General features: G+C 35.6%; 1 protein-coding gene across 1 annotated transcript; it reads left to right on the top strand.

Annotated features, from left to right (window-relative positions):
• Positions 1 to 4,836: 4,836 nt before the first annotated feature.
• Positions 4,837 to 5,478, top strand: LOC110038684. Its single transcript, XM_020743579.1, has 2 exons — positions 4,837 to 4,997; positions 5,103 to 5,478. Exons 1-2 carry the CDS (start codon positions 4,837 to 4,839, stop codon positions 5,476 to 5,478), a joined length of 537 nt encoding a protein of 178 aa, XP_020599238.1.
• Positions 5,479 to 11,281: the final 5,803 nt, after the last annotated feature.

The following is an 11,281-nucleotide window of genomic DNA, read 5'->3' as shown; positions in this document are numbered from 1 at the left end:
TTAAAAAAAAATTCTTCATTTTAGAGCTATTTTTGAGCTTTTAAATAATTAAATATTAATTAAATATCAAAAAAATCACAAAATTGTAAAAATACATTGAAATCTCACATTTGGCTTCTTAATTACCTGGAACCAATTTAAATAATTTTCCCAATTTTCTAAGTCAAGATATTAATTTTAAAGGCTTAAAAATGGATTTTTCTTAATTTTTCACTAACATAATTCTAGTAATTAAAATACAAATCAAAAAAATATGAAATTTATTTCTCTAGGTTTTCTGAACTCAGAGAGATTTAATAAAAATACAAAACTTAACTTTCCATTTAAATATTTTTTTATGTTTAATTAATACTCAAAATAAACAAATAATTCTAATAATTAAATTAAGTCCCTAAAAATCTTGAAAATTGGTCCAAGTGGTCCTCTAACCTTGGTGAAAATTTAATAGTTTTAGTAAGGACAGAGGTTTTATTTTTGTTGAGTTATTAAATTTTCATTGAAAATCTCTATTTTTACATTAAGAATAAATATTAAAAATTAAATAAACTTGGAAAAATCATATCTTCTCTTCTAATGTTTTAACTAACCCATGAGTGATGTAACATAAAATTTTCAAGTCACCTGAGTCTAATTTAAATTATTATGGGGTATTAAGGCCTTAGAACCAAAAGAGTAATTTTGGAATTTAAGGCTTAATTATTATTTAGGCTTAGCCAAAGGGCCAAATGGGTAACAAATAATCTTGATTGACATGTCTTGATGATTGAAACATAGAAGAAATAAAAGGTAATAACAAATCTCACTTTGATTTTATAAAAGATAAATTTGTAATTTTTAAAAATTATTGACAGCTGGAAGATAAATGGGGAGATATTAAGGTGAGGGGTTTGATTTGGAAGATCATAATTCACTGATTTTGAACCCTAATTGATGATTTTAATATAATTCCTGATTCATGATTGAGAGCACAAATATTCAAAACGTTTCTCTTAAAATTACAAATCTACCTATTAAATCTTAAGGGCTTAGTAGCGAACTAGGCTTAATAAAATTTTTTTCTAATGAGGTTAATAATATAATTTATAATTAATTTAAAATCTTTTAAAACACTTTAAGCCCATTCTTTAAATATCAAATTATTTAAATCTCTTAATTAAGTCAAGTTTCCCCTATAAGGTCTTCACCTATATATTCATAAATGAGATATTAAGTTATAGTTACCCCACCTAAGAGATAATTAAAACATCATTATTCACTAAGCACAAGGGTATTAATTGGATGAAATATATAACAAAGATGATAAAAATAAAAATGAACTCATGATAATTACAAGGACTATGAAATGTGCGGGAATCCCTCTAAATTAAGACGTCACTATCGGATGATCGGGAATCCCTCGGATGAGGTAACCTACGGTTGCTAACGAGATTTCCCACAGTCTAAATGAAGGTATGAAGCTCATTGAGTTGAGTATAGTACATTCATTTGAACAAAGTGAATTTGATAGAAAATAGTGGTACCAGAACGAGGGAATTGTAAGATCCTAACAAATGTCATTCTAACTGGTGTTGTTCTAATCAACTTTAATTATGCCTCATAATATTTAAGGAACTATAACCATAGAGACATCTGATTTGACATTATAACCTGACACATTAGAAAACATAAACTCGCCTTGATGAAAAGTTTAGAGCTAGCATCGTGGGCAGCACAACCATCTTCAATAGCAAGATTATCTACAATAGAATATATTTTCTTAGAATTAAACAACAATCCATAGGATTTCAAGGTTGTTTTCTTATGTAACATAAATCATCAATCTATCTTTAGGCCTTCGTACAACCATGTTGTGCAATATAAGCCTTAATTCGTCTTAGGATTCCGAGGTTGATGTTCATCATGACCTAAATCCTCATATATTCTAGGCAATTTGTGTGATTGTTTAACATGAATGTGAGTCATAATTAATTAAATTAGTAGGATGAAACATTTAAATAATGTCTCTCTAAAATTGAAGTCAAACCATTGGATAGCTTGGGAAGTCATCGATCGAGGTTCTCCTCCGTTCTCCTCCGGATCTGTGACATCCCCTAGCTCTTCTTCCTTTGGATTCCAAAATAAAATGTTCCAAATTTGAGTTATTCCCCTTTCACACCTCTTTGTCCGAGTTCATTTAAAAGTCATAATCCTTTGACATCTTTGAAGATAATAACCATTGATTTTTATCAAGTGTTTTCTTAGGTGACTTCGGTTATCTAGGATGTAATTAACTATAGGGGCTTGCCCTTATAGGAAGCTTTTCCTAACCCAACTTCATATAAATCATATTTAATTCTTCGTATTAAATAGGAAAAATTGTTGGCTTATAATAAAATGGTTTCACAGACCAAACAGATGTCATATAGTTCCTGTCTCCCCCTTTGTTGGACCATGATCTACTAGTTTTTCCTCAGGAATTCCATTACACTACTGCTATGAGAGGTTCTGCCTCTTGCATTCATCCAGTGGGATCAAAAGATGGGGAACCAGCTGCTATTTTCTCTGAAAAGGAGATTGCTGAAGTAAACTTGGAGGTTTGATTTACTCTAATTGGAAAATTTAGCTTAGGCCACCCAAATATGGAACTTGTAAGGAAATATTTTGACTCTTTGAAAATTTCAGAGTGGAAGCTAGGTTTGTTGGATGGCAGGCATCTCCTAATCTAGCTGACAAAGGAAGAGGAACATGCTAGAATATTTGCCAAACAAGCCATCATCATAGCTGGAACAGAAATGAAAATTTTAAAATGGTCATCTGATTATGACCCATCACAAGAACCTCCCACAGTGCCTATTTAGTTTAAGCTAACTAAATTGTTATTGTACCTATTTAAATTGAATGCCTTGTTCAATATTGGGTGCACCTTGGGTACACCTTTGAAGGTAGATTCTGCCACTTATAATAATGCCAGACCAGCCAGTGCGGGAATCCTAGTGGAAAGGGATGTTACTCTTCCTGATGTCAAGCGGATCTGGATTGGGGACACTTTGAGGGAGTTTTGGAAAGAAGTAGTCATGGAGAAAAGACCCAATTATTGCCAACATTGTAAAATGTTTGGACATACTAGGAAGAGATGTTATAGGTTAAACCCCCTCAATAGAAGGGTTTACCACCAACCTCAGCAGGAGTTGGTTGTTGCCAACAAAAATCTCCTTGAAGTTGGAAGTAAAGAAGTGCACAAGAAGACATCTACTGTAGCAGAGACAGAAGAGACTCTCATCCAACAAGATTTTTCCTCTATGGCAGGGACATTTGAAAATGTAAGCACTGTTGCTGGTCAGAAATCTGCAAAAGATAAGAACTTGGAGATCCATTCAGAGGTTAAGACAGTTGGGGAGGTGATGCTAGCTCCCTTGTCCCTAGAACTTTAAAGAACCATGTGGTGGATTTAGTGGTGGCTTCCCCTAGCCAAAGCTTGGTAGAAGCAATGAATAAAGAACTGAAGTCAGATTGACAAATTTAGAAAACTAAAAAGAAAAAGAACTACAAATCAAATTTTGGAGGTATCTATCAATCAGATAAAAAAAGTCTCTAAGAAAACTAGAGGGAGGACTAGGTCCAGGTCCCAACCTTACTCTTCTCTCCCCTCCCCATGATCAACTTGCTGTGCTGGAACATAAGGGAGATTGCCCACCCCTTTTCTTTAAAAAGACTCAAATATCTAAATAATAAACACAAATTTTGGTGCATAGCCATTTTGTGCAATAAATTTTGGTGCATAGCCATTTTGGAACCTATGTTTCATCTCAACACTTTGAAAATTGCCAAAGCCTTCCCTGGCTTCAATCTATTCACTAATATCAACAACAAAATTTGGGTTTTATGTAGGAAAGAAATGAAGTGCTCTATCTTACTTAACCATACTCAAATCTTACATATGAATCTCAGATTTGTGGATATGGAGGTGTTTGCTTCTTTTGTGTATGTAGGAAGCTCTAAAGTTGCTAGAATGGACCTGTGGGAATCCCTGTAGCTCATCCAAGGATCAATTGATAAGGCTTGGCTTGTGGGAGGAGACTTCAATTGCATTTCCTCTCCTGCTAAGAGGAAGGGGGCAGACCTCCCAACCCTACCACTATATCATTTTTTAATGATAATGTTAAAAAAACTGGGTTATTTGATTATGGTTTCAGTGGCCCTACCTTTACTTGAAGAAGGAAGGACATGTGGGAAAGGTTGGATAGAGTGCTTGCCAACGATAATTGGATCCAAAATTTTATGCAGACATCCATCACTCACTTAAGCCTAGCTGGTTCAGACCACAGGCCTTTACTGATCTCTATAAAGAATAAGGTGACAAGCCAGAAAAGCTCTTTCAGATATCTGAATGTGTGGTCTCAACACTTGAACTTCTTGAACATTATTAAGGAACATTGGAAGAATGACCTTCACCCTGACCCCTTCAACAACCTGTGGATTAATCAAAAGAAGGTGGGCAAAGCTCTTAAACAGTGGAGTTGGGACACTTTTGGGGACCTTCTGCTGATTGTGGATAAGGTTGAAAGGGAGGTAATTGATCTCAAGGAGGAGCATAGCAACGGAAGGATTCATGAAGCTGTTCTTCTTGAGGCAAATGAGAAACTCTTAAATGTTGTTCAGTGGCAGGAACAATTCCTACAACAAAAGGCTGCCAAAACCAAATTTATTGAAGGAGATAGAAACACCAAATTCTACCATGCCTACATTAAATACCAGAGAAAATGTAACACTATACACTCCATCAAGGACCAGAATGGAACTTGGCTCAAGCAAGAGCAGGAAATTGCTGAAAGTGTTGTGTAGTACTGCCACAACCTTATGAATGGGAACAACAATGAAAGAGTGCATATTGATAGCAATTTGTTTGCAGACAGCAAGCAGTTTACTGCCAATCTACTTTTGAATGATATTACTGATGAGGAGGAGATTAAAATAGCTTTGAATAACATAGACAGTTCAAAATTTGCTTGCTCTGATGGGTTTACTACAGACTTTTAGAAGAAAGCATGAGATGTTATCAAGGTGGAGGTGATCAAAGCTATCCAACACTTTTTCAAAGGTAACTCCCTACCTAATTATTTCAGTGCTTCTACTATTGTCTTCATTCCAAAGACCTCTATCAAGGATAGCTGGAACCATTACAGAACCCTGAGTCTTAACAATGTTATAAGAAAAATTATTGTACACAGACTCCAGCCTATTTTACCTCAACTTGTCAGCAATAACCAAGCTGCTTTTGTGAAAGGCAGAAGCATTGGGGATAACATCCTTCTGGCTCAAGAACTTCTACAGGATTTGGATAAACCTTGCAGAGGGGGAAATGCCATCTTTAAGCTTGATTTGAAGAAGGCTTATGACATGGTGAACTGGGATTTCATTATTGAATGCTTGGAGGCTAGGGGATTTTCCAGGGAGTGCTGTCAAATTATTAAAAGATGGCTGGAGGATAACACAAATTGAGTTTTTATAAATGGAAAAGCTCATGGATTCTTTAAAGCTTCTAGAGGACTCAAACAAGGGGACCCTCTATCCCCCACCTTTTTTATCCTGGTCCTGGATTACTTCTCTAGACTGATTGATTGCAAGGAGAATAGAAAAAGCTTCAATACTTATCACAATAGAGCTAAGATGGATATCAGCCATCTGATCTATGCTGATGACATTCTGATGTTTACTAGGGCTACTAAGTCTGCTACGAAGTCCATTATGGAGTGCATACAACATTTCCAACAGGTGTCTGGTCTAAAGGTAAACAAGGATAAATGTGAGATACTGATCAGTGAAAGAGTCTCCCTACCAATCAAACAATGGACGCACTCTTACACTGGATTCTCTAGCTTGAGCCTCCCATTCAAATATTTGGGAATTCACTTAATAAGAGGAAGAACAAAGTTGATTCAATTTGATGAGGTTATTGATAAGATAATCTCTACTCTTCAGGGGTGGTCTAACTCTTATTTGTCCAATGGTGGTAGGATCACCCTCCTTAAGAGCATTCTTACTTCTATCCCTTTGTATGTAGTCCAAGTGGAAACAATGAAAAGAAGCACCTCTTTGATGCTGGAAAGAACCTTCAACAGATTTCTTTGGGCTGGGAAGAGAAAACAAGTGGCTTGGGCAAGCTGGCAAAAAGTGGCTAAACCTTGGGAGGCTTGTGGTTTGGGTTTTAAAGGATTGCACAAGATGCAATACATCAGTTGTGCAAGCTTTGGATTAAATTCAGACAAAATGAAAGCTTATGGGCCAAGTTCATGCAGACCAAATACTGCAAATTTGATCACCCTGGGGAGGTCGCTAGGAAGGTGGGAGATTCCAGAATTTGGATTCAGATGCTTAAGGTCAGAGAAGACATTGAAAAACTGCTAAGATGGGAGTTGGGCCAAGGGGATATCAATTTTTGGAAAGACAATTGGTGCCCTACTGAATATTTGGAACCTTTGTAGGATGAAAAGGAGGGGGATCTACTGGTCAAAGACTGTTGGAATGGTAATGTTTGGTATGAGGACACTTTGAGGAGTATTCTGAAGGATCATTCTGTCAGCTCCATTTCAACTATCCAATTTGATAGGAACAACAAAGATCAACCTAATTTGAGGAACAGGACCAGGGCAAGCATTTCAAAGGATATCCAGAATAATTTGTACAGCTGGGACACCTTCTAGTGGAATGTATCCTCCTGCCAAAAACACCTTATCCCTTCCATGTTATTCTTTTCTTGGAGAGCCGTTAATAATTTACTTCTTACTGATGATATCCTGAAACTAAAATGCCTGAAAGGGCCATTTAGATGCCATCTCTGCAAGCTTGACCAGGATTCCAGGGATCACTTATTTTTCAGGTGCAAATTTGCAAATTTGCAAATTTGCTAAGGAGGTTTGGAATAGATTGACCTCTCAAATGAAAATTAACCTGATAAATATTGGTTGGGATAACATAATAGATTGTATTAAAGTTTGTCAAGAGATTAACCACATGCCAATCCCCTTCATTGTTGCTTGGTTCCTCTATATGGCTAGGAACAAGGCCAAATATGAGGACAGGGAGGTCAGCACTACAAGGGTGATGATTAACTGCTTGACACATCTAAATAAGCTGATAAGTTGAAGGAAGTTCCCTAAGATCCTGCAAACCATACTCACCATGGTTTCTAATAATATTAAGATCATCAAGGTTAGATGAGAGAGACATCCTTACCTATTCATTAAAATTAATACAGATGGAAGCTACACAAACAACAGAGCAGGTATTGGGGGAATTTTTAGAGACACATAGGGCATACTTTGCTTTTTTATAAGGCCCCATATATTGCTGAAGATGCTTTGGACACTGAAGCTGCTGCTCTTTATTGGGCCATAAAGTTTGCTAAGGAGAATAAGTGGAAGTGGATTGTTGCTGAAATGGACTCCTCCCTGCTGGTGGAGCTGCTGAATATTAAGATTTCTTCCCCTTGGCACATTAATCAGTTGATTCACAAGATTAAAAAGCTTAGCCTTGAAAGTAAGATTCATTTCTCTTTTATGTATAGGGAAGCAAACATACCTGCTAACTTCCTGGCTATGGAGGGTGCAAATGTTGAGCATGCTGAGGTCTCTGCAATCTCTCCCCCCCACTCCACCTATTAACTCAAGGGGACAAACTCAAAATTCCTTACCTAAATGAATACTGGGACCATTGTTAGTGGCCATGAATCGTGCTGGTCTTCCATTGAGGCTGTGCTCCTTGTTTCTTAGTTGTTTTGTCTTGTTTGAGGGTTTACTTGTATTTTCTGTTTACTTAAGTTTGTTTTGTTGGAGAAAATATATATATATATACGAAAATATATTCTCCTTTAGCTGTAATGAGTGTTTGTTTCTATGGTTGGGATATACCCTTACGAGTGAGTAACATTATATTTTACACAAATTTCATTCAAAACATGGCAAAATAAAATACATACATACATACATACATATATACATACATATATATATATATATATATATATATATATTAGATGTTCTTCCAAAGAGGGTGACGAGATTTTGATTCTGGTGACCGACAGCTTCTAACGGGCAACTCCTAAACCAAAATAATGCCAACAAACATCAATAATACTTTTAAAATTTGAAATGCTAATGGATTCAACTCACTTTTTAGATGATAGAGACTTTATTACTACTATCTATCAGTCTACTGTGTAGATCGCTCCTCTTGATTCATTTCTCTTTTTAGATGATAGAGACTTTATTAACTCTCTATCCTTATCACATGTCCCTAATGAGAAAGAAATTTACTTTGCCTTTCAATACACCAATTTGAATAAAGCTCCTGGGCAAGATGGTTTCTCCTCCATCTTCTATGTGCACTGTTGGAATATTAATAAGAAACAGGTAATTTTAGCTATACAAAGTTTTTTCCTTGGATAGAATCCTGGTAATTATTTTAGCTTTGTAACCATTGTGCTCATTCCTAAATCTAGTAAAAAGCATACTTGGGATAACTTTCATCCTATATCACTCCTCTACTATCTCTAAGGTTCTAAGTAAAATACTTGTCACTAGATTACAACCTCATCTCCCTAATCTTAAATCTCCATAATAATTAGCTTTTCTCAAAAGAAGGGAGATCACTGATAATATTTTGATGGCTCAAAAAATCATTTAGGATTTGGATAAAAAATGCAGAGGGGGAATATGGTTATCAAACAATTAACTGGAACTTCATTCTAAATGTTTTGAAAGCTAAAGGCTTTAAGAATGATTTTTTTTTTCTTATTAAAAGGTGGTTAAAAATCAATCACTATAGTGTGCATGTTAATAAGAAGGCTTATGGTTTCTTTCCTGCATACAGGGGCATTAAGTAGGGAGATCCTCTTTCCCCCACTATGTTTATTATCGCTTTTGATTACTATTCTCAACTGATTAGTCATTCACAAACTCAGCATTCATAAACATTATACTCTCACAAATCCAAGATTTTGGTCAATCATCTTGCTTATGTTGATAATGCTATTATTTTCTCTGATGCTAGTAAGAATGTTGTTAAATTCATTATGAAAGTGTTAGAGGATTTTTAGAACTCCTCTGGTTTGCTGATTAATAGAGCTAATTGTTCTCTTTACTTGGGTAAATATGTTCCCACACACATCAAAAACTGGGCAACACTTTACACTGGTTGTGAAAGTACTAAACTTGTTATTAGGTATATGGTGGTGAATATTCTTATGGCCAGGAGAAAGCAAACTCAACTGGATGAAGTGGTAGATAAAATCTAATCTAGGATCAATGACTGGGGAAACATTATTTTATCTAATGGTGGAACTCTCACCTTGCTTAAGAGTGTGCTTTATAGTCTACCACTTTATGCCATACAAGTTGTCAAGGAAAAAAATTACATTGAGAACTCTTGAACTACTTTTTAATAAGTTTCTTTGGCTTAGGTCAGGTTCAGGTAAAATGTGGAACAATTGGGTTTGACTTTATATGACTCGATCTTCTAGAGGGCTCAGCTTTATAACATTGAAATAGATAGCAGACATTAACATGTATAAACTCTGGTTTAAATTTAGAGCTGAGAGTCTCTTTAGGCCCAGTTTCATTATCATAAATACTATCAAATTGCACATCCCTACATCGTGGCTTGGAAAACTGGTGATTCTAAACTTTAGGAGGCTATAATTCAAGCTAGAACTATAGCAACCAATTTTATATTTTGGGATGTTGGTGATGGTATGATCTCCTTTTGGCATGATCCTTGGGGCACATCAAATCTTACTACTTTCCCTCATTTTGCTTTTGATAATAATTGTTGTTCTTTGATGTCTGGGATGGGGCAACTGTAATATGACTATGTTGAGGTATTTGGTAGGGTAAATAGCTCCATTGGTCTCTAATACTCCTATCCACACTGGCAGGAAGGAAACCCCTTTAAGAAATTTCAGTCCACAGATTCCATAACCAAAATATTATACAAACATAAACATCCTTATCAAAAGTGGAAGTGGAGTACCTTTATATGGCATCCCCTTATATCTTCTTCTACCTCTTTATTTCTTTGGAGGTATTTTCATTCCTTGTTGCCTTTAGATGATATACTTAAACTAAAAGCAATGAGGCTAACATCTATTTGCTACATTTGTAAGAAAGAGGTCGAATCCTTCCCTCATCTATTCTTTGAATGCTACTTCGCATGGCATGTTTGAGATACTTTGGGTAGCCTTATTGAGGTCTATTAGCCTCATCCCTTTAGCTTAAACAAGCTTATTGGGGCTTGGCAGGATGTTACTTCTTTTCCTGCTAAGATGAAGTATTTTCCTTTAACGTTTTTATGGTTTATTTGGCTTGCACGGAATGCTTATAAATATCACTCTTCCCCCTCCCCCCCCTCTTCTACTACTACTGTTTCATTTATTATGGCTAACTACCATAAAGCTATTAGAAAAATGAACATTTGAAATGCCACATCTAACTCTGATGGAAGTAAGACACCAGCTTTGATCAGATAGATACCCCCTAACTATGGTTGGCTTAAGGTCAATATTGATGATAGTTGGTCAAACATTGCTGCTAGTGTTGGAGGTTTTTTTAGAGACTATCATGGAACTTGCCTAGCCTTTTTTACTTCACCTATTGTAGTCTCTACACATCCTGAGGCTGAATCTTATGTTGTTCTTTTGGCTTTAGTGGTTTTTGTGTCTTTTAATTTTAGATATATTATTATAGAGACTGATTCACAGAGTCTTTTTAACATCCTCATGAAGAAAACCAAGCTAGTATGGTATCTAACATGTTTATTTTATCATATTTATGATGAAATAAATAATAATTAGGTTTAGATTCTTTTTAACTTTACATTAAGAGTGGGGAACATACCTATCGATTGGCTTTCTAAGCTGAAAACTCCAGCTATCTTGGTTGCTATTACCCCTCCTACTCCTCTTAAAACATATTTTCTTTGAGATATACTAGAAACTCCTTACTTGAGAAGTTGAGATGTTGGCTTTTTATTGGTTATGTGCATAGTTTGGACCATTTTCTTCTTTCTCGTATGATCTATTTGTTGTCAGGCAGTTAATTATCAGGGTTGAATATGGAGGGATCTCTTATATGGCTTGCTTCTATTTCTTTCTGTTACTCGTGAAGGTTTTTTAGGAAATTGATCTTTTACTGTTGATAGTTTCGCATTAATGTCTCTCCCCTCCTCCATGGTTGTATAACTTCTTTCTCATATTAACACATAGGGAGCCATGAGCTGCTCCTTCTCCAAATATATATATATATATATA

Source organism: Phalaenopsis equestris, unplaced genomic scaffold, assembly GCF_001263595.1.
Source record: "Phalaenopsis equestris unplaced genomic scaffold, ASM126359v1 Scaffold233497, whole genome shotgun sequence".
NCBI classification, from domain to species: domain Eukaryota; kingdom Viridiplantae; phylum Streptophyta; class Magnoliopsida; order Asparagales; family Orchidaceae; genus Phalaenopsis; species Phalaenopsis equestris.
The sequence above is the reverse complement of the archived record's forward strand: the minus strand, read 5'-3'. Positions and strand labels throughout refer to the sequence as shown.